General features: G+C 44.4%; 1 protein-coding gene across 12 annotated transcripts in view; it reads right to left on the reverse strand.

Moving 5' to 3' along the window:
• Window positions 1-724: 724 nt before the first annotated feature.
• Window positions 725-23,166, reverse strand: part of LOC137524716 (ubiquitin carboxyl-terminal hydrolase 22-A) — a 207,824-nt gene continuing 185,382 nt past the window's right edge. For all 12 annotated transcript variants that reach the window (XM_068244897.1, XM_068244894.1, XM_068244895.1 and 9 more), the window contains 4 exons: window positions 19,771-19,862; window positions 15,878-15,940; window positions 9,822-9,971; window positions 725-1,293 (listed from right to left, as the gene is read on the reverse strand). In XM_068244897.1, coding sequence (XP_068100998.1) covers window positions 1,251-1,293; window positions 9,822-9,971; window positions 15,878-15,940; window positions 19,771-19,862 — 348 coding nt within the window. In that variant the 3' untranslated portion in view covers window positions 725-1,250. The remainder of the gene's footprint in view (window positions 1,294-9,821; window positions 9,972-15,877; window positions 15,941-19,770; window positions 19,863-23,166) is intronic.

Below are 23,166 nucleotides of genomic sequence, written 5' to 3' on the forward strand. Positions count from 1 at the left end.
TCATGAGCTGTATGCCAAAATCATCAATATTAAAACAATAAAAGGTTTGAACTACAGTTGTGTGTAATGAATCTAAAATATATGAAAGTCTAATGTTTATCAGTACATTACAGAAAATAATGAACTTTATCACAATATGCTAATTTTTTGAGAAGGACCTGTATATATGCAATACATGTTCTCTCTGTTGTTGAACTCTATCAAGTGTTCAAAATTGATCTCTCTTCCTGGACATGCATAATCTTTCAGCAGGTTAGAATGAAATGTAAACCTCTTAACCAACTTGATGTAATAAAGTCTTGTTCATACTTAGCAAGACTGCTGCATTGAAGAATCTTTACACAAACAGGGCTTTAAGTTTTATAATACTGAGCAAATACTGTGCATGAAATAAGACGTTAAGATACAAAATCTAAAAAAATGAATTTGTCATCTCAGTAATTTCAATACAGAGGGAACAGAACAGATATACTTCATATCAAAACAGGTGAATGCATTTGCTTTTTTTTACTCATGACTGCATTATTGAAATAAAAGTTTACGAAAAGAAAGACAAACTACAATTCAAGAACAAAACAAAGAAAAACAACCATGAAAAAATAAAACACCTGAGTTTTCAGGAGCAGTCCAAAGAACATATACATTAGGAAATACAATAGTCCTCATTAACTGCATCTGCATTCCAGGATTTCATAATTGTGGCTGATAAAGACAGATAACTTGGTAGTTTCATAGTGTATTTATTTCATAACTAAAATCACAAATAAAGATTGTTGCAAAATACTTGTCTTTTCAACCTTGATTGGCAGATACTAACCAGGTCATCATTCTGAACCTTTCATTCTTATGTGCATCAAGTGTTGGGCTTGGCTTTCCTTGATTATAACTGCCATGTGTTTGGTTGGATGCATCTCAAAGCACCAAATGGAGAGGATGTAGTTTGTGATGGTATCTGGAGATGTTGTCTGCCCCCTCCCCACCCCAGCCTTCCCACACGTAATCCCAGAAGCACAATGAGAGATGTTTAGTACCATATTTAAATTACCCTCTGCCCCTTTCCTGTTCAGAGCCTCCATCATGTGCGCTGCAACTTTATAGTGCATCAACCTGTTGAATGAGTCAGTATGGGCAGGTGCGACACCAGCATAGCTTCAGTCTAATGCCGGCTTAGTCTGAAATTTTCAGGTAGGTCTGCGTCATTGGAGAAGTTTTGCTTTGATATTTTCATATTTAATCACAAACGCTGACAGTTACTCATACTCCAGAAATTGCTTGTGATAAAAAAGCAAATACCTGAAAAACAAACAAACATGTCAACATGTTAGTTAAAGGGGCACTACTGTGAAAAACTGTAAACGTTTAAATATGTGCAAACATATATAAATAAATTGCACATTTTTTTGCAGAGTAAAATGAGCCATAAATTACTTTTCTCCTATGTTGCTGTAACTTACAGTAGGTAGTAGAAATCTGACAAAAGTGACAGGTTTTGGACTAGTCCATCTCTTTATAGGGGATTTTCAGGGATATATTTGTTTTCAAACGCCCTTAGTGAATGGCAGTTGCTCTGTCCAACAAAAAACTGTAGGAAGCAGGGAAGCTGGCCAGCATCATTGTTTAAATACTTTTTAGGGAATAAAAGCCTTGCTGAGAATCCCCTATGAAGAGATGGACTAGTCCAAAACCTGTCACTTCTGTGAGATTTCTACTACCTACTGTAAGTGACAGCAACATAGGAGAAAAGTAATTTATGGCTCATTTTACTCTGGAAAAAAATGTACTTATTTGTATATGTTTGCACATAATTTAAATTTTACAGTTTTTTCCCTGTAGTGCCCCTTTAAGTAGCAAACTTGGCTTTGGCTGTGTTCTACATATTTCAAGGCACACTAAACTAGAAATATATAAAAGTGTATTTGTACAACATTACATCTACATAGGCCTCAATTCACGGAGCATTATCAAACGTTTATCAAACACTTTATCAAACGTTTGATAATTTACCTCATGGGTAAAATCTCATTTTAAATTCACTAAGGTGTTATATATTTATTGAATGTTTTACCGATAAAGTAAAATAATTTAGTGTATTCAAAATTAGATTTTACCCATGAGGTAAATTATCAAACGTTTGATAAAGTGTTTGATAAACGTTTGATAATGCTCCGTGAATTGAGGCCATAGTTATCTCTTTGTTAATGAAATTCTATTCAGTGCTCACACTTGGTGTAGAACTTTAAAAATGTAATAAAATGTCCGAACTACACACTTCTGATGAGCTGAAAGCTTTTTACTTCATGGTCTTTATTGAAAATGCATTTTTTTTTTTAGATATTATTTCTCTTCCTCTGTAATGAAGAAGTACATAATGGAAATAATGAATATTTTCTAGCTACTGTACAATTAATATAATGTCTGAATAGGTTTTATATGTAATCAAGCTTTCTGCAGTGAGGTCACGTAATGCAAACCAGAAGCTGCTGAGCTGGTAACTAGCTCTAAGTCATTTAATGCACAAAAAATATCCTGAAATTTACACTGGCCACAATCCTTCAACCTACCCTTTCACAAGAGTTGTATGGAGGCTGCCATATTTATTTATGGCATCACTAGTGTCTGAATCACACGCCAGAAACATGCATGTAGATAATCTTGGTAGAAACTTGTTATCAGCATGTAATCTTGTTATCAGCATGCTTGATCATGTTCTATTACGACACAGGATCGGCATGACTGACAAGCAACTCGTATTGCATTGTTTAACTACTTGCCGACTGCTCCACCCCAATTGGCGTGAGCAGTGCGGCAGCCCCAGGACCGCTCCACGCCGATTGGCGTGAACGGCCGTCTATGGGGCTAGCAGGAGATCACTCGCAGGCTGCGTGCACCTCCTGCTTGGAAGGCGGAGCAGAGCTCCGCCTTCAGTCTCTCGGGAGACTGTTAGAAGGCGAAGCCGCCGTCTAATTACTTTGTACAGCCCTGCGATCTGCAGCAGCGCTGTACTGGAGACAGCCGTGTGACATGGCTGTCCCCTCCATCACTGCGGAAGTGGTCCGCTGTCATAGGCTGAAGCCTAGGACAGCCGATCACGCTGATTGGCTGGTGGGGGGAGGGAGCGGGGGAAAAAAATTGATGAAAATATTCAAATAAATATTTATGAAAAAAAACATTTAGACCCCACCAACAGAGAGCTCTGTTAGTGGGGAGAAAAGGGGGGGGGGGAAATAACTTGTGTGCCGAGTAGTACGGCCCTGCAGCTTGGCCTTAAAGCTGCAGTGGCCAATATCATGAAAAATGGCCTGGTCTTTAAGGGGGGTTAACACTGCAGTCCTCAAGTGGTTAAAAGGAAATATGGAAACCTCCCTTATGCCCCTCACTTCAGGTTCCCTTTAACCCATGACTACAGATAAATTCCGAATGGATGCCACTCAACCCAGTAAAATAATCTGTTGGATAGTTAAAGTGGATCCGAGGAGAACTTTTACTCAATGCATAATTGTGTTCCTTTCCTATTGTTTATAGGGCATTCCTCAAGCCAAATACTTTTGATTTTGTTTTAATACTCTAGTTCCCTATAAACTAAATAAACCCCGCCCACAGGTTTTCAGAGAACCTTGGCAGTAGCAAGGGCTCATGGGAGCTCAGTCTGGGCAGGAGGTGTTACTAGCCATTGATTTCAGAGGCAGAGGGGAGGAGGGGCGGATTAGGTTTTTTTCACAGGCTGAGTGCTCAAGATACAGATAAGCCTGCCTCTGTGTAATGTTTGCAAACAACATGGCTGCGGTCATTGTATCACAGGAAGAAATAATAATTTTCTATTAAAGCTGTTTGCAGCTAGATTTGCTGTGTAAACTATCTAAACTTTAGATAAGATATATATTAGACAAGTTACTTGTTATAGTTAGTTTTTCATCTCGGATCCTCTTTAAGAACATCTTCAATTGTATAGCAACAAAAAAAATAATATAGTTCTAGATTTTGAACTTTTGTACTACACTGCAGTGGCATACGTACCATAAGGCACTGGGTGTAGCAATGGCTAGCGGTGCCGCTGTGGTGCTCAGTCACTGTGTTCTTCCACCTAGGACCTTTTTTCGAAGTTTGGGCAACATTTGGGAAAATAGCAGCAGACAGTGCAGGGGACTGTACTACTTCCTGCACTAGATGTAGCACCCCTGCCACTTCCTGTCCCCAGAACAATCTGTGTCCTCAATCTCTACACACAGCCAGTTAGTGAATGTGCAGAGCAGCAGGGTGAGTGGAGAGAATGTTTGCTGTACTGCAACTGGGACATTAGCAAGGAAAGGTGGCAGGATGTGTTTAGTGCTTCAGAAGTTGCCTGTCATTAGTAGCCATGTGCCAGAGTGCCTTAGACCATTGACTATTTATCCTGATCAGAGTGTTTAATCAATGTGGGGCAGTCTGCTGTTACTGGAGCCAGTGATACAGGTGCGGACTGCAGACTTCTGTAGCGAGCAGAGAAGCAAGCTCCAGCCTATTAACCACATAAGGACCACAGTCTTTTCATCCCTTAAAGAGACACTGAAGCGGAAAAAAAATTATGATATTATGATTTGTATGTGTAGTACAGCTAAGAAATAAAACATTAAGATCAGACACATCAGTCTAATTGTTTTTAGTACAGGAAGAGTTAAGAAACTCCAGTTATCTCTATACAAAAAAGCCATTAATCTCTACGACTTTCAAAGTCGTGGAGAGGGCTGTTATCTGACTTTTATTATCTCAACTGTTTTCTTTTTCTCTGCCAGAGGAGAGGTCATTAGTTCACAGACTGCTCTGAAAGAATCATTTTGAATGCTGAGTGTTGTGTAATCTGCACATATTAGAGAATGATGCAATGTTAGAAAAAAACACTATATACCTGAAAATAAAAATATGAGAATATTTTCTTTGCTGCTAATCTTCTAGTAACTATTCATAGTACACAACCAATTCATTATATCATATTTTTTTTTTTCGCTTCAGTGTCTCTAAGGACCAGAGCCTTTTTTTCCATTCAGACAACTGCAGCTTTAACGGTTTATTGCTCGGTCATACAACCTACCACCTAAATGAATTTTACCTCCTTTTCTTGTCACTAATACAGTTTTCTTTTGTTGCTATTTGATTGCTGCTGCAATTTTTAGTTTTTATTATATTCATCAAAAAAAGACATGAATTTTGTCAAAAAAATGTTTTTAACTTTCTGTGCTGACATTTTTCAAATAAAGTAAAATTTCTGCATACATTTTTGTCCAAATTTGTTGTGCTACATGTCTTTGATAAAGAAAAAAAAACCCATTCAGCGTACATTTATTGGTTTGGGTAAAAGTTATAGCGTTTACAATCTATGGTGCAAAAAGTGAATTTTCCCATTTTGAAGCATCTCTGACTTTTCTGACCACCTGCCATGTTTCATGAGGTGCTAGAATTCCAGGATAGTATAAATACCCCCCCCAAATGACCCCATTTTGGAAAGAAGACATCCCAAAGTATTCACTAAGAGGCATGGTGAGTTTATAGAAGATCTTATTTTTTTGTCACAAGTTAGCGGAAAAGGACACTTTGTGACAAAAAAATAAATAAATAAAAGTTTCCATTGCTGCTAACTTGTGACAAAAAAAAAAAAAAATGAACTCTGCCATGAACTCACCATGCCCCTCTCTGAATAATTTGGGGTGTCTACTATCCATTTGTGGGGTGTGTTTACTGTCCTGGCATTTTGGGGGTGCTAAATTATAAGCACCCCTGTAAAGCCTAAAGGTGCTCATAGGACTTTGCCAGGGCAGTATAGGAACCCCACAAGTGACCCCATTTTAAAAAGAAGACACCCCAAGGTATTCCGTTAGGTGTATGACGAGTTCATAGAAGATTTTCTGGTCACTGCTGGTCTCTACGACTGAATTGTGGAATTGAGACCAACAGTTATGCCACACAATACGCAACCACCAATCCAAAAAGCTACCATGCCCAGCCTTTTCTGTGGAAACCACTCCAAGTTTCCAAACGTAACACTTTTAGGGGCCTTCTCCTGCACATGGGTCTAGTCAAAAAGATAGTATTGCGGTCGTCTTGGTCTCTATGCACCCAATATGTCACATGCCCATGTTCTCTGCTGCCATGTCCAGGTCACGATTTGAGAACATCCCGCGCTTCCTGCATTTCAGTGCCAATACAACCTGTCATCTAAGAGGCCACCCTGCTTATGACCAGTTCCAAAAAATTCGGCCCCTCATAGACCACCTGTCATCAAAATTTGCAGATGTTTATACCCCTGAACAGTCATTTTGAGGCATTTGGTTTCCAAATCACTCCTCGCGGTTTTGGGCCCCTTAAATGCCAGGGCAGTATAGGAACCCCACAAGTGACCCCATTTTAGAAAGAAGACACCCCAAGGTATTCCGTTAGGTGTATGGTGAGTTCATAGAAGATTTTATTTTTTGTCACAAGTTAGTGGAAAATTACACTTAGCGGAAATTGATTTTTTTTTTCCACAAAGTATCATTTTCCACTTTTCCATTTTACCTGTGAAATCCTAAAGGTACTCATAGGACGTTGAGCCCCTTAGCGCACCTAGGCTGCAAAAAAGTGTCACACATGTGGTATCGCCGTACTCAGGAGAAATAGTATAATGTGTTTTGGGGTGTATTTTTATACATACCCATGCTGGGTGGGAGAAATATCTCTGTAAATGGACAACTGTGTGTAAAAAAAAAAAAATCTAAAAAATCTCATTTACAGAGATCTTTCTCCCACCCAGCATGGGTATGTGTAAAAATACACCCCAAAACACATTATACTATTTCTCCTGAGTATGGCGATACCACATGTGACACTTTTTTGCAGCCTAAGTGCGCTAAGGGGCCCAAAGTCCTATGAGTACCTTTAGGATTTCACAGGTCTCTTTGAGGCATTTGGTTTCTAGACTACTCCTCACGGTTTAGGGCCCATAAAATGCCAGGGCAGTATAGGAACCCCACAAGTTAGCGGAAATTGATTTTTATAGTTTTTTTTTCACAAAGTGGCATTTTCCACTAACTTGTGACAAAAAATAAAATCTTCTATGAACTCACCATACACCTAACGGAATACCTTGGGGTGTCTTCTTTCTAAAATGGGGTCACTTGTGGGGTTCCTACACTGCCCTGGCATTTTAGGGGCCCAAAACCGCGAGGAGTGATCTGGAAACCAAATGCCTCAAAATGACTGTTCAGGGGTATAAACATCTGCAAATTTTGATGACAGGTGGTCTATGAGGGCCCGAATTTTTTGGAACTGGTCATAAGCAGGGTGGCCTCTTAGATGACAGGTTGTATTGGCACTGAAATGCAGGAAGCGCAGGATGTTCTCAAATCGTGACCTGGACATGGCAGCAGAGAACATGGGCATGTGACATATTGGGTGCGTAGAGACCACGACGACCGCAATACTATCTTTTTGACTAGACCCATGTGCAGGAGAAGGCCCCTAAAAGTGTTACGTTTGGAAACTTGGAGTGGTTTCCACAGAAAAGGCTGGGCATGGTAGCTTTTTGGATTGGTGGTTGCGTATTGTGTGGCATAAATGTTGGTCTCAATTCCACAATTCAGTCGTAGAGACCAGCAGTGACCAGAAAAGTAAAATTCTGTCACTGTGGTGGGGCAGGTGAGGGTTTGGCCGGGTGATCAGAAGCCTGCAGGGGGCAGATTAGGTCCTGATCTGATGAATAGGAGTGCTAGGGGGTGACAGGAGGTGATTTATGGGTGTCTCAGGGGGTGATTAGAAGGGAGAATAGATGCAAGCAATGCACTGGGGAGGTGCTCTGGGGGTGTCTGAGGGCTATCTGAGGGTGTGAGCGGGTGATTGGGTGCCCACAAGGGGCAGATGAGGGTCTGATCTGATAGGGTAGCAGTGACAGGGGGTGATTGATGTGGTGATCAGTGGGTAATTAGAGGGGAGAACAGATGTAAACAATGCACTTGGGAGGTGATCAGAGGGCGGGTTTGCGGGCGATCTGAGGGTGTGGGTGGGTGATCAGGTGCCCGCAAGGGGCAGGCTAGGGTCTGACCTGATGGGTGTTAGTGACAGGGGGTGATTGATGGGCGATTGACAGGTGATCAGTGGGTGATTACAGGGGAGGATAGATGTATACAGTACACGTGTGTGTGTGTGTGGGGGGGGGGGGGGGGGGGTCTGGGGAGGATCTGAGGGTGTGGGGTGTGATCAGGAGCCCCCATGGGGCAGTTTAGGACCTAATCGAAAAAATAGCGCTGACAGATAGTGACGGGGTGATTGATGGGTGATTAGAGGGGAGAACAGATGTAAACCATGCACTTGGGAGGTGATCAGAGGGCGGGTTTGCAGGCGATCTGAGGGTGCGGGCGGGTGATCAGGTGCCCACAAGGGGCAGATGAGGGTCTGATCTGATGGGTAGCAGTGACAGGTGGTGACAGGGGGTGAATAATAGGTAATCAGTGGGTGATTAGAGGGGAGAACAGATGTAAATAATGCACTGGGGAGGGTATGAGGGCAATCTGAGGGTGTGGGCGGGTAACTGGGTGCCTGCAAGGGGCAGATGAGGGTCTGATCTGATGGGTAGTAGTGACAGGTGGTTACAGGGTGATTGATGGGTGATCAAGGGTGATTAGAGGGTGTGCGGGCGATCTGAGGGTGTGGGCAGGTGATCAGGTGCCCGCAAGGGGCAGGTTAGGGTCTGATCTGATGGGTGGCAGTGACAGGTGGTGATTGATAGGTGATCAGTGGGGTGGGGGTGACCAGGAGCCCCCAGGAGGCAGTTTAGGACCTAGTAAAAAAAATAGCATTGGCAGATAGTGACAGTGAGTGATTGATGGGTGATCGGGTGCAAACAGGGGTCTGGGGGGTGGGCGGGGGGGGGGGGGGGGGGTCTGAGGCATGCTGTGGGCGATCAGAGGGCGGGAGGCAGATCAGTGTTTGGGTGCTTACCTGGGGGGCTGCAGCCTGCCCTGGTGGTCCCTCGATCACTGGGACCACCAGGGCAGGGGGCAGCCTGTATAACACGCTTTGTATACATTACGAATCGTATTATACGCTTTACATGTGGCGATCTGTGGGTTAACAACCCGCCGGCGCTGCCGAACGGCCGGCGGGTTGACGTAACGGGTTAGATGGAGCCGCTTGCCGGCGGGCGATCGAGTCACCAGTGCCGCGATCGCCGGCTAGTGACGCGATCGCCGGCTAAACAAGCCCATCGGCAGCGCTGCCGATGGGCGTACTGCGGTCGTTTGGGCCCACTCTTTGCCGCCGCCCATGGGCTGAAGGAGGTCGGCAAGCGGTTAAGATTAGCTTGATTGCAGGTAATCTTATCTCTTTTCCCAGCTCCCCCTCCCACCCTGTTTTCTTCCTCGATTGACCCTTTCCTCTTTTAGATTTTAGTGGCTTCTATTAACAGCATGTCCCTGCCAAACAGCACTGGTGATATCTGTAGTCCTGGTGCAGTATTCCTGCCATTTCTCCTCTCTCATCAGGCTCTGTCTTGTGCCTCTACCTCTTTATCTCCCCCCCCCCCCCATGCAACTCCCTCTTTCGTATATACCCCCTTTCTGACTGTCCTCAGAGGAGCTCACATTCTAATCCTACAATAGTCATAGTCTAATGTCCTACCATATAATTATTATTGTGTATTTATATGGTAATTATATAGATCTATGGTGTCTGCAAATAATCAGCACCGGGTGGCAAATTTCCTAGGTATGCCATTGGTATTAGTGTTTTCAACATGGACAGAATTGAAGTGAAACACTCAGACCAAAATGCTTCTATTTTCAAAATACAAGCTGAAAAACATGCAAGGTTCAACTCACCCTTCACTATCTAGAACATCTTTAATGCTAGCCTTGGTGATAATAGCATCATCACACTTGAACCACTGGTCCTTGTGCTGTCTGATGAAGCTTGTGTAATGCCCACTCTCCAAGGTTCCCTGGTGATTAACTACTGCAAACAAGGAATACCTACAAAAAAACAACACCATGCAAGATTAATGAAGTTATGTTCTGGAAACACAAAATTGCAGTAAACATAGTATCTATGAACTTGCTTAAAGTATGTGTCCACTTGAGGATGTTAAAGGGGTTCTTTTGCGAAAAAAGTAGGCAGTTAAAAAATGTGACAGATGACAGGTTTTGGGCCAGTCCATCTTTTTAAGGGGGGTTCTCAGGGCTTTCTTTGTTTTCAACAGCATTTCCTGAACAGCAGTTTAACTGCCAAAATAGCAAGATACCAGCCGGCCTCCTTCATCACTTGCACACTATTATGTCAGTTAGATTTTGCAACTGTTGTTCAGGAAATGCTGTTGAAAACAAAGAAAGCCCTGAGAATCCCCCTTAAAAAGATGGACTGGCCCAAAACCTGTCATCTGTCACATTTTTTAACTGCCTACTTTTTTCGCGAAAGAACCCCTTTAAATGTAGTACTTCTATTATTAGAGGCTTATATGACATACAATCACTAAAGGCTTAAGGCCCATACACACGTCGGACTTTTGCGAACGACGGGTCATTTGAACGTCCCGTCGTTCAGTCGTCCGCACGCCAAATTGGGCGTGTGTACAGACTGCCGTTCGGGTGATAAGACTGGTCCAATCACCCGAACGACAGTCTGTACACACGCCCAATTTGGAGTGCGGACGACTGAACGACGGGACGTTCAAACGACCCGTCGTTCGCAAAAGTCTGACGTGTGTATGGGCCTTTAGAGAGAGTTGAGATTTTCTATCAGAACAGTACATAGTGAAATGTTGGTGGCCACAAAACTTGCAATATACATATACTGTACATGCTCTTCTACCTGCATTTTTTTAACAAGTGTCTACAACTTGTGCACAGTGAGAATAATGAAACAAAGGCAGATTTATCAATCAAATATTCTACAGTGTCCATAAAAAACAAAAACCCCAATCAGCAACATCTGAGTAGTGCAAAACAGCCTGTACACAAGACAGAAGCCTTTTGAAACAATTGCTGTGGATCCACAAAGACTGAACTATCTGGTACCAATAACAAGGATTTCTTTAAGGCCGGTTTTACACCAGGCCATAGCGTTGCAATGCTCTGCCCCCATTGCATCGCAAAAAACTACATTAAAGTGAACCTCCAGACTAAAAATCCACTCAGCAGCACTGAAAAGGCTTGGTGTTTCTTTAACAGTTTCACAGCACCAAAACTGTTCTTACCCAAGCCTCATTTTTAGCTGCACAGAAGCTAAGCTTCGCCCCATCACAGGAATCTGCCCAGGCATTTTTCCGCTGATGCTGTGCAAAGCATAATGGGATTTCTGATGATGATGTTCTCATTGCCTAGTGTGGGAGGAGTGAGCAGGACACAGGACAGTTGGAACTGTGTCATGCTACCTGTCACCTCCTTTCAACTGAAAAGATGGCTGCCCCAATGAAATCACAAACATTTGCCTGTTCTTTTAAAACAAGATGGGTAAGAGATTATATTATCTATTTTAATTAACATAACTAATGTAACTTAATGACAATATGTTTGTTTAGGCTGAAGTTGCTCTTTAATAGGACCCTGCGGAAGATTGCACTAACAGGGTCACTTGCATGGCTTCGCCCCCCTCACCGTCCTGCTGTACAGGAGGTACGTCACTGGGATTCCCAGGTTTTCCCATCATAATCACGTTGTTACACGCAACACCGTCGCCAACGTATTTAAATTTCCTGCATTGGCCTTTGACTTACACGCATTCTGCTCCGCTGTGTCGCTGCGGAAGTCCGATGGTAACGTGCCGTTGACACTGCGGCGGGTCAGTGGCCGATCGGGAAAACTGTAACAATGCACGCTTACAAAGCAAGTGTAAAAGGGGCCTAAAGGAAAAAAGTCCTTTGATGAATAAACACCTTATTAACAGGGTTGCATTTCTGTAAAAACTTAACAGCTGAAGTGAGAGTATTATGGGGGCTAACAGATTTCTTTTTTCACAATGCAAATTGCCTGGCTATCCTGCTGATCATCTTTTATCCATAGACCCTGAAGTTCAGGTACTCTGACAGAAGTCTAGATTAGCTGCATGCTTATTTCAGGCATGTGATTCAGACATTACTGCAGCCAGAGTCGAAAAGGAAATATGAGCACCACTATATTCCTCTCACTTCAGGCTCCCATTAAAGAACAACTGTAGTTAGAATATGGAGGCTGCCATATTCCTCCTAAACAATACCAGTTCCTTGGCAGCCCTGTTGATCTATTTGGCTGCAGTAGTGTCTGAATAACACCAGAAAAGCATGCAGATAATCATGTCAGATCTGACAATGTCAGAAACACCTGATCTGCTACATGCTTGTTCAGGGTCTACCGCTAAGAGGATTAGAGGAAGAGGATCAGCAGGCTAGCCGGGCAACTGGTATTGCTTAAAAGGAAAGAAATATGGCAGCCTCCATATCCCTCTCGCTTCAGTTGTCCTTTAAGAAGCCATGGCCTAAGGCGGCTGCGGTCTATTGGGGTGGCGAGACAAGGAATAAAGGGTAATGCAAATGGAATAGGTAAGCCACAAATGGGGAGCACTGCTTGGAAGAAGGAACAGTTTTTATATGTGGAAGGAGAGCTACACACAGAAGGAAAGCCACACGAAAGCTGGCCTTGGAGAAAAACATATACATTCAGCTTTACCAACCAGTAACCATGGTAGTGGATTCATTATGCAAGGAATTGCATGGCAGGCAGTGGTACAGGAATACAGAGGTATTGTTCAAATATATAGAAAACTGGATTCTACTACATTATCTGCACACTCTAAATGGCAGTGTTAAAATATTCAAGCCAAGAAGCCGAAGCTTAAAATGGGATGGCTTCTACAGGGTGGCACACAAAAAGACCTGCCCAGCTGTTCATCTCACATGAGTTTACAGGCAGACGGCCAGTTTCCCTGCACCTCTTATTCTATTCCTGCTGTATGTGGTCTCTGGCTTGATGAAGTCCATTTTGCCTCTATTTGCAGCCATATAGGTGGCCAAACTACAGCTTGCTTGGCCATTTCATGTAGCCTGCTAATGCAGGGCTAGATTGTGTCCCCCTCCAGGAGGTGAAATGGCTTGAGGCATCCAACGAATCCCGCACCATTTCACCAGCCGCAGCTCATCTCATCCAGGCTGCTGGAGTCTGTATTCCTGGGCTATGGGAAAATTGACATTAGGGTTTGCACATCCAAATGGTACCTTTATAACGAGCAGTACATCCTAACACAATGCCCTGGGTGCAGTGTAATATGACAACAATCATATAGAAAAAAGTACACGCACACCTGCAGAATTTAGTATGCAAAAAACTTATATTCAGAAGTTCTCAAAAGTAACAAAATACATGTATAGAAGCACCAGTATGAAATATACATATGTACACAGTAAGTAATCAACAATAGTGACCATGTGGCCTGCACGTAATGTAATAGAGAATCCCCAGTGTACTGTGTATACACACAATCAAAGATGGAGAAATTAGTCCAATTCACCCTACAGCAATGCTGTTTTGAGGCAACAAACAGCCTCTTGATCACAGGTAAGCAAATCCAAGTAGTGCGATAGTGGCAAGGCAACTGTGGCCGAAGTGCAGAGCGCCTAGCAGATCACACCATTCCCAAGCGGATCAGTCAAAACCAGTCTGATCAGCCTGACATCAGACTGTACACACTGGCAAACTGTCGTCAGAACGACCGCAAATCAGACGTGTGTACGTAGCTTTAAGGTGGCCATACACTTCTAGATTTGCAGCAGATTGGACCATCAGATAGATTTCTGTCGGATGCTTGTCAAGTCAAATCTGACAGGAATCTATCTGATGTGTGCCACACACTAGGAACAGATTTCCAATAGATTTTACAATTAAATCTATTGGAAGTCTATCTAAATGCATTATTGGACCATTAGATCCAATGCAACGTTATGGGCCATGGATCTGCTACCAGCAGCAGATCGAACTAGATTTTCCATCCTGTTATGCTGGGAATACACGGTTCGTTTTTCAGGTGATTAAATGGTTCGATAGTTTCCGACATGTCTGATCTCCCTTTCGATCCTTTCGCTGCTCGATTTCTGATAGAAGTGAATGGAAAAAGATAAGAAAAACGAGTGGAAGATGAGAATTGACTAGAGAATCAAGCGGCAAAAACGATCGAGAGGAGAATCGAGAGCCAGAAACAAACCGTGTATTCCCAGCATTAGATAGATCAAATCCATCTAAATCGATCACAAATCGATCGATTGATGGAAACGATTTCTAATCGATCCCATAGAATCGATCAATGGCTGAAATCGACCAGTGTCTGGGCCCCTTTAGCATCTGGGAATTAAGTTCAGTTATAGGTAATATACACTGCAATAAATCTACTACGTGTGTCTACTTGCTGCTTTCATGGAAGCAGACAGAGGGTTATCTTGTGTTTATAAATTAGCTGCTCTGTCGAGGATTGCCGAGATTCCCGAGTTGGCACAGCTGAGAGATCAAATTACAGTTGTGATTAGATTTAACTCTCTAAATACATACATGGTGCATTTCTCTAGGTTTTCCTTCTGTCCTGTGCAAGGGTTAAGGTCCACTTTAAACAAGAATTGAAAGTCTTTACTGGATATAAAAGATGCTTACAAGTAGTAGTAACGTGCTAAATGGGGGGGGGTGTTACTAAATACTGACTCTCCAGGGTGTCAAAACTCGTGGACATATCAGAAAGACTATTTGATATGTGCTTGCGTTTTAAAACACAAATTACAATGCAACAGTGCATCACCATTTGAAAATATATCTTAAAGAAAACCTGTACTGAAAAAAGTTTTCCTGGGGGGTACTCACCTCAGTAGGGGGAAGCCTCTGGGCCCTATCGAGGCTTCCCCCGTCCTCCTGTGTCCCACAGCGGTCTCGCTGCAGCCCCCGGAACGCACAGCCGACAATTGGTCGCACTGTGCAATATTTACCATTTCTGGCTCCAGCGGGGGCGCTGTTGCGGCTCTTCCCATGGAGATAGGCTAAAATAGCAGATCTCCGTCGGGTCTGCTCTACTGCACAGGCGACTTGTGCCTGTGCAGTAGAGCGGCCCGATGGGGATCGGCTATTTTCGCCTATCTCCGTGCAGAGAGGGGATACTGCACCTGCGCTGGAGCCACGGAGGTAAATATTTACATCGCTGCCGCTACGGGAGGATTTTCGCCGCCGCCGTGGGACCGAGGAGGACGGGGGAAGCCTCAATATTATCCGGAGGCTTCCCCCACCCTAGGTGAGTACCCCCCAGGGGAGGTTTTTTTGTTACAGATTTTCTTTAATCTGGCCATACACTATTCCATTATCACTAGATTTTTTTTGTTTCTGAATGATGTTACGATTGTTATTATAATCGATATTATGGTCAATTAAAGATGACAAAACAAAAATCAAAAGATAATGGAATAGTGTATGGCCAACTTTAACAATGGTTCCTCCAGTAGTTTCTACTTTTCACTTTTTAAAGGTAAGAAAATGTTATTTGACCAGAACTGCTCAAAAAAATGCAATACAAAAATGTAACTAGCATTTAAAAGCAAAGTAAAACCAAAAACACCTTTAGCAGCTTTAGATAGATTTGGGAAAGACAAACTAGGCAGGGTGATTTCCGATACTGAAACCCCACCTCCCAAATTTGGGTCCAGCAAGGCTTTGTTCTTTAGAGGACAGCATGTTTTGCACTGCTCAGCTAATAAATAGTTAGGACAAGAAACATTCAAAATATATAAAGCACAATTTATGACCTCGCTCAGTTTTAAATTCTTAAAGATTTGGTCGATACAAATGGTCCAAAACATTCTAAGATACCTGCTTATGTTACAACCAATTGAATGTGAAGCAGAAATAAACTTAAAGGAAAAATGCAGCCCATTTATACTTACTTATTTTCATTGTTTAAACTGTCTTGCGGCTGCTGATACTGACCGTTCATTCTGTTCTCTTTGCTAAAACGCAACATTAGAATTGTTAAAAATATAACCCTTTAAAAAGACAAACATCTATGTTTAAAATCACATTCCAGGCATAATAATTACAGTGGATTTGTGAAATCCACATTTAGGGCTGTGGTCAACTAGAAATAGCAAAACGCAAATTGCCAAGTGCTTTTTGTAGCGATTTTAGCAGCAGGTTCAGGAGTAATTACTGGTTATTTTAAAGTGCTTTGAAATTTAATGCTGCAATTCCAAAGTGTGGCTGAAACAGCTCCTGTGGTTCTCATAGTATGTTATTTACTATACATATAGTTTATATACCCGCTGAGAACAGATTCACGGTGCAGACTAATTAGCAATCTAGGAAACTATTCAGTATTCTGTCCACTAAAATCAATGTTAAAACATTAGCATCTAATACGGCTTTGCAAACCAAGCAACAGGTCTGTGTTTAGCGAAGTTTTCCATAGGATACAAATGAACTAATAAATGAAAGCTTGTTATATGCAGGTCCAGGTAGGTCTAGTAGCAGAGATTCTGCCTTTGGGGCAGAGCTGAACTTGCAAGCTTTCGCTTTAAACTATCTTCCTACTTCTACACAATGTGATGGTAGTGCAACCATGATACTTTACTTGCGCAGCCGCTACTAGCGGCCATGCTAGTAAAGTATCGCAGTCGCGCGACTATCACATTGCGTGGAAGTGGGAATGATTGCTCTAAAGTTAAGAGTGCATGCCAAACTACGAGCAGCGCGCGCATGTATTAACCTGTGCTGCTTGAGCATGTTATTGCTAGTGAATAAACCCCCTGGTTTTCAAGTACCATACAGTAGCTACGTGGGATAGTATGCAGAGCTCTGTGTGCAGAGAGAAATTCCAACTAAACCCATTATTCCTAGGATATAAATGCTAGCAGTGTTAACAGGAAAGCATAGTTTTTGCCATTGCACCATTTGAAGGTGAACTGAAGAAAGAGGTATACGGAGGCTGCCATATTTATTTTCTTTTAAACAATACTAGTTGCCCGGCAGCCCTGCTGGTCTATTTGGCTGCAGTAGTGTCCTGAATAACACCATAAACAAGCATGCAGCTAATCTTGTCAGATCTGACAATGTCAGAAACGCTTGATTTGCTGCATGCTTGTTCAGGGTCTCATAGCTAAAAGAATTAGGGCTCGATTCAGTAAACCGTGCTAAGTGTTAGCACGCCTCTGAAAAGCCCTATATCATGCCTAAAGTTAGTTTAGGCATGATAAATTCACATCTAAAGACTTTAGGCGTGATAACTAGGGTGCTAACTGGGTTAGCACCCTTTACTAAATTCACATCGCGCGCACAGTCCCGCACGCAAAACTTTGCGCGCGCACCGCAAAAACAGCGCACCCGATGCGCCTATAAGGTCGCATTGGGTGTGACGTTAAAGTCGCATGCAATGCGACCTTATAGGCGCATCAACGCACCATTTTCGTCGCACCGCGCTGCGACATTTCACGCACACCGCGCTGTGGGCACGCAAAGTTTTCAGTGTGGGACTTTGCGCGCGATGTAAATTTAGTAAACGGTGCTGACCCAGTTAGCACCCTAGTTATCACGCCCAAAGTCTTTAGGCGTGCTAACTGGGTTAGCACCGTTTACTGAATCAAGCCCTTAGAGGCAGAGGATCCGCAGGGTAGCCAGGCAACTGGTATTGCTTAAGAGGAAATAAATATGGCAGCCTCCATATTCCTCTTGCTTCGGTTGTCCTTTAAAGTGGTTTTGCTTATCTGGCTACCACCTTGAACAACTTTAGTAGCAACATTTAAAGTGAACCCGAGGTGAAAGTGATATGGAGGCTGCCTTATTTGTTACCTTTTAAACAATACCAGTTGCCTGGAAGCCCTGCTGAACTATTTGGCTGCAGCAGTGTATGAATAATACCAAAAACAAGCATGCAGCTAATCTTGTCAGTTTTGACAATATTGTCAGAAACGCCTGATCTGCTACATGGCTTGTTCAGGGTCTATGGCTAAAAGTAACAGAAGCAGAGGATCAGCAAAATAGCCAGACAACTGGTATTTCTTAAAAGGAAATATGGCATCCTCCATATAATTCTCACCTCGGATTCAATTTAAAACCCCCTTAAGTACCAGAGCAGTTTTGACATTCCCAAAAACTGTATAAGACATCAGAGTGATACATATATATATATTTTTTTGGGGGGGGGGGGGGGGGGGGGGGGACACACAAACTATTCTTAGGAGAAAAGTCTTTTTAACTGCCTGCGGATCGACGCAGTTTAAATCTACGGCAGGCGGGAGGTGCTGCGGTTCTGACCGGATGTAAACTCGACGTCCCATTCACCGCGCGCCCCCGCCGCAATGTGCTGCCCTGCCGCCTCTATGACGGCAGAGCACTTGTGAGCCGGGCAGGAGCAGTTTTCATTGGCTCCTGGCCCTGTCATTCCTGTAGGCCGTTCCCATTGGCTTACATTGAGTGACAGGGTCAGGAGCCAATGAAAGAAGCTCCTGATCGGCGCACAGCGCTCTGCCGTCATAACGACGGCAGAGAGAGCAGCCTGCGGCGGGGACAGAGCGGCGTGACCGGCGGATTTTAGTGGCGATTCGTCGGGAAGCGTCGGTTTACTGTACCAGGACCCTCTGGTCCTTAAGGGGGCAGAGGGTGCTGGTACTGAAGTGGTTAAAGGAAACAATAGGTGAAAATAAAGTGATGAGAAAAACAAATAGCTATCCTCCTCCTAAAAATGAAGGTTTTATTTTGTATTTAAATCTACTTTTTAAGTTTTTTAAAGTTTCATGGTCTTTGCTCAATAACAAATTCATTCAAGTATGTGAGAGCTAAAATCTTTGAACTATTGATCCTTTTTTATCTCTTTTCTGCACTCAGAAGCCATTTTCTGCAAGGAAAAGGTTTTATGGTTGTAATTCCTCATCAGTGAGGGCTACGCTATAGTTGGACCTGGGCAGAAACTGTCACTTGCATTCCTGAGGCCGAGATCAGACTGCGGATTGGCGGCAGCGGTGCGACCCCTGGGCAATGCACCGCCACAAACAGGCCTTCGTTAAACCACAAGAAAAGCATCCATCTAGGCTACTATAATGCATCACTAGCAGACCACCAAAAATTATTTGAATAATCCAAAAGTTTGTTAGGGACTTGTCCCTACAACCACTAAAAGCATTTAAAACCATACAGCGCATAGATTAGTCAGCAGACACCACTTGAATATAACATGTAATATTACAATAAATATATTAGCTACAGCACTGGTGGAATAAGGATATTATGGCTGTGTGGAAAGTATTGACATGCACCCTCCGAGATATCAACCTGTCTCCATAAACAAGCCGCAGATAATAAATAAGTAGGTCTTACCCAATGCTGTAAGAACGTGCCCGCTGCCTCTCTGTGCACACAGAGGCAGCGGGCATGTTCTTACAGCGTAGTTTAGTGCCGGCGGCTCAAAGCACGGGACACAATAGTGTGAACCCGCCAGCACAGATCTTCTCTGTCTAAAGACAGCAGAGTTCTATAAATCGGTCAGGAGCAGTTTTCATTGGTTTCTGACCTCTTGATCACTGTGAGCCAATCACATTGATCCGGAAGTGAAAAAAAAGCCTCTGGTCTGAAATTAGTAAAATGTCCCCATGTGGCCCCTTTCCCCTTTAAATTGCCCCATTAAACTATCCAATACTGTGTCCATTCATTATTTTCTCTGGTAGCCCAGTGGTCCCCTCTCCCCCATTATACAGATGTACCTGGTAGTCTACTGAGCCCCCGTAAATACATTTCCCCTGGTTCTCTAGTGATCCCCACCTAAAAAAATATGTTAGAATAACATTCTTACCTAGAGGCCATGAATGGTGTCATGTCTAGTTCCAGTGGGAATGACACATACGTTGTGATCTTCCGTCTTAACTTAGCTGAATGTTCAAACCGCTATGAAAAGACAAAATAAAAATACATTTAAACAGCTTACCAAGATTCACATTTTTAGTGACGAAGGAGGATGTTCCATACATGCAACACGACAGAACTGTACTTTCCCCCTTAACACAACATTATGAGGCTTTCATAAAACATATCACATGAATTATCTCTCAATTATTTTTCAACTAATTGATAAAAGGGCAGTGGATTTTGTATTCTTTTTCAGACTCCGTTTATGTTTAGGATGCCCCCCTTTTCTATTATCAACTAATGTATTTTCTACGTGAGCTGAGAAGTGCACAGCATACAAAGGCAATGGATTACTGCCGAAGCACAGCAATTTTAACCACTTCCCGACCGCCTAACACACAGAGGCGGCCGGGAAGTGGAGCCCTGAAGGACCGGCTCACCCACAGAGGCGGCGGTCCCTCTAAGGGCATGGGCGGAGCGATCGCGTCATCCGTGACGCGATCTTCCGCCCGGGATCGTTACTCGGGCATTTTGTCTCCGCTCGCCGGCCACTTAGCAGAGCCGGCGAGCGGAGGAATCCGCATAATTGCCCAATCAGGGAGTATAAGGCACTTTGTTAGGTAAACAAAGTGCCTTATACGTGCTTCCTCCTCGCCTCGTGGTCTTATTGTTGCAGAGACCACTAGCGAGGAGGAAGCACATTGTAAGTAGCCAGCACACGTGTTTTTTTTGCCCACAGAGTCCCTGATCTCCCACCCCAGGCCTCATACCCCCCCTGATCACCCCAGCAGACCCCTGCAAAACCCCCACCCCCCCCCACCTGCCACTAACTAGCGACGCTGCCCTTTAGTTTAGGTCCCTAACTGCCACCTAATCACCCCTGATCCCCCCCCCTACCTTTAGATCACCCCCAGACCCCATCCCAGACTACCCCCCTGTATACTGTATACATCTGTATACAGCTACCTTATCCCCTGATCCCCCTCTGATCCCCCTCTGATCACCTGTCTATCACCTGTCCATCACCCCTCAGCTCCCCACCCATCAGAGCAGACCCTAACTGCCCCGCGGGGGTAACCGATCACCTGCCCAGGCCCTCGAGTGCCCTCATACCCCCCCTTCTGATTACATCCCCTGCTCTTTGTTTACATCTGTCCTCCCCAGCGATCACTAACTGATCTGCGATCAGTAACCCCCTGTGTCTGCCTCTCATCAGATCAGGACTCAGTCTGCCCCGTGCAGGCTCCTGATCAACCCCCCACCCCCTCAAATCGCCCTCAGACCCCCCCCCCCCCCCTAATCCCCGTCCAAGTGCATTGTATTTGACTGTGCTGCGCTTGTATTCGATTGTGCTGCGCTTGTATTCGATTGTGCTGTAATTGTATTTGATTGTCCCGTGATCGGCTTCGATTGCCCCGTGATTGTTTGATTGCCTGAGACCCCACTTCCCACCACACCCAACCCCACCCTCCCCCCCACCACACCCAACCCCCCCCCCCCCCACCACCACCACCTTCCGAGTGCATCAGATTTGCTTGTGCTGTGATTGGAGTCGATTGTGCTGTAATTGTATTTGATTGTTCCGTGATCGACTTCGATTGCCCCGTGATTGTTTGATTGCCTGAGACCCCACTTCCCGCCACACCCAATCCCACCCTCCCCCCATCACCTTCCGAGTGCATCAGATTTGCTTGTGCTGTGATTGGAGTCGATTGTGTTGTAATTGTATTTGATTGTCCCGTGATCGACTTCGATTGCCCGTGATGTTTTGATTGCCTGAGACCCCACTTCCCGCCACACCCAATCCCACCCTCCCCCCATCACCTTCCGAGTGCATCAGATTTGCTTGTGCTGTGATTGGAGTCGATTGTGCTGTAATTGTATTTGATTGTCCCGTGATCGACTTCGATTGCCCCGTGATTGTTTGATTGCCTGAGACCCCACTTCCCACCACACCCAACCCCACCCTCCCCCCCACCACACCCAACCCCACCCTCCCCCCCCACCACCTTCCGAGTGCATCAGATTTGCTTGTGCTGTGATTGGAGTCGATTGTGCTGTAATTGTATTTGATTGTCCCGTGATCGACTTCGATTGCCCCGTGATTGTTTGATTGCCTGAGACCCCACTTCCCGCCACACCCAATCCCACCCTCCCCCCATCACCTTCCGAGTGCATCAGATTTGATTGTGCTGTGATTGGATTCGATTGTGCTGTAATTGTATTTGATTGTCCCGTGATTGTTTGATTGCCTCTGAGACCCCACTTCCCACCAACCCCAATACCTGTCAAATACTCCCTTTTTGCTAGGTAGATGCTCTTTTTTTCTGGGTAGTCTCGGAGGAAAACCCCATAAATTTAGTAATCCACAATGGCAAGAAGGGGGCTTTCCGATGACGAGGTATACAGGTACATGGACCAGTCGGATGAGTTCTTTTGGGAAGAATCATCCGTCGAATCTTCCGGGTCCGAATTTGAACCTGTAGAAAGCAGTGGTTCCTTGACCGAAAGTGATGACGAGGCTATGGTCCCGGCTAGAGCCAGGCGTACCAGACCCCAAGTCGTTAGACCGCAGGTGGCGCAGGATCCGCCTCAAGGGCAGCAGGGTGGTGCTAGCGCTGATGATAGTTTTCTTGGTGAGGCAGGCACCAGCAGCGCAGCATCTCCTGGACTTAGTGCCAGTGCTTCCGTAGACCCTGGCGAAGTGGTGAGCGTCAGCATGGAAGTTGAAACTGGTACGGTGGCAAGTGCAGTAGTACCCCCATCGCAGCCACCAAGAAGAAGACGGGCCCGTAGTACCCATAGACTCCCAGAGGTGCTGGCACAACCAGATTGGCAATCCCCTGATTCCGCCGCACCCGTAGTGCCCCCTTTCACCGCCCAGTCTGGAGTCCAGGTGGCGACAGCTCATCTAGGAACGGCCCTAGACTTTTTGCAGCTGTTCATCACCCAGGTTCTCCTGGACTTAATTGTGGTTGAGACCAACCGTAAAGCCACACAATTCATCACCGAGCACCCGGAGAGCATGTATGCCCAGCCTTTCGGGTGGAAACCAGTCCAACTTTCCGACATTAAAATCTTTTTGGCCCTTATCCTTCACTTGGGACTAATGAAACAGAATGTACTGCGGTCGTATTGGTCTACGAACCCAGTAAATCATGTTCCCTTGTACCCTGCTGCCATGTCCAGGACACGATTTGAGTCCATCCTGCGCTTCCTGCACTTCAACGACGACAAAACCTGTCATGAAAAGGGCCACCCTGCTTATGACCGGCTCCACAAAATTCGGCCCCTCATAGACCACCTGTCATCAACATTTGCAGATGCTTATATCCCTGAACAG

Source organism: Hyperolius riggenbachi, chromosome 7 (assembly GCF_040937935.1).
Source record: "Hyperolius riggenbachi isolate aHypRig1 chromosome 7, aHypRig1.pri, whole genome shotgun sequence".
Lineage (NCBI taxonomy): Eukaryota > Metazoa > Chordata > Amphibia > Anura > Hyperoliidae > Hyperolius > Hyperolius riggenbachi.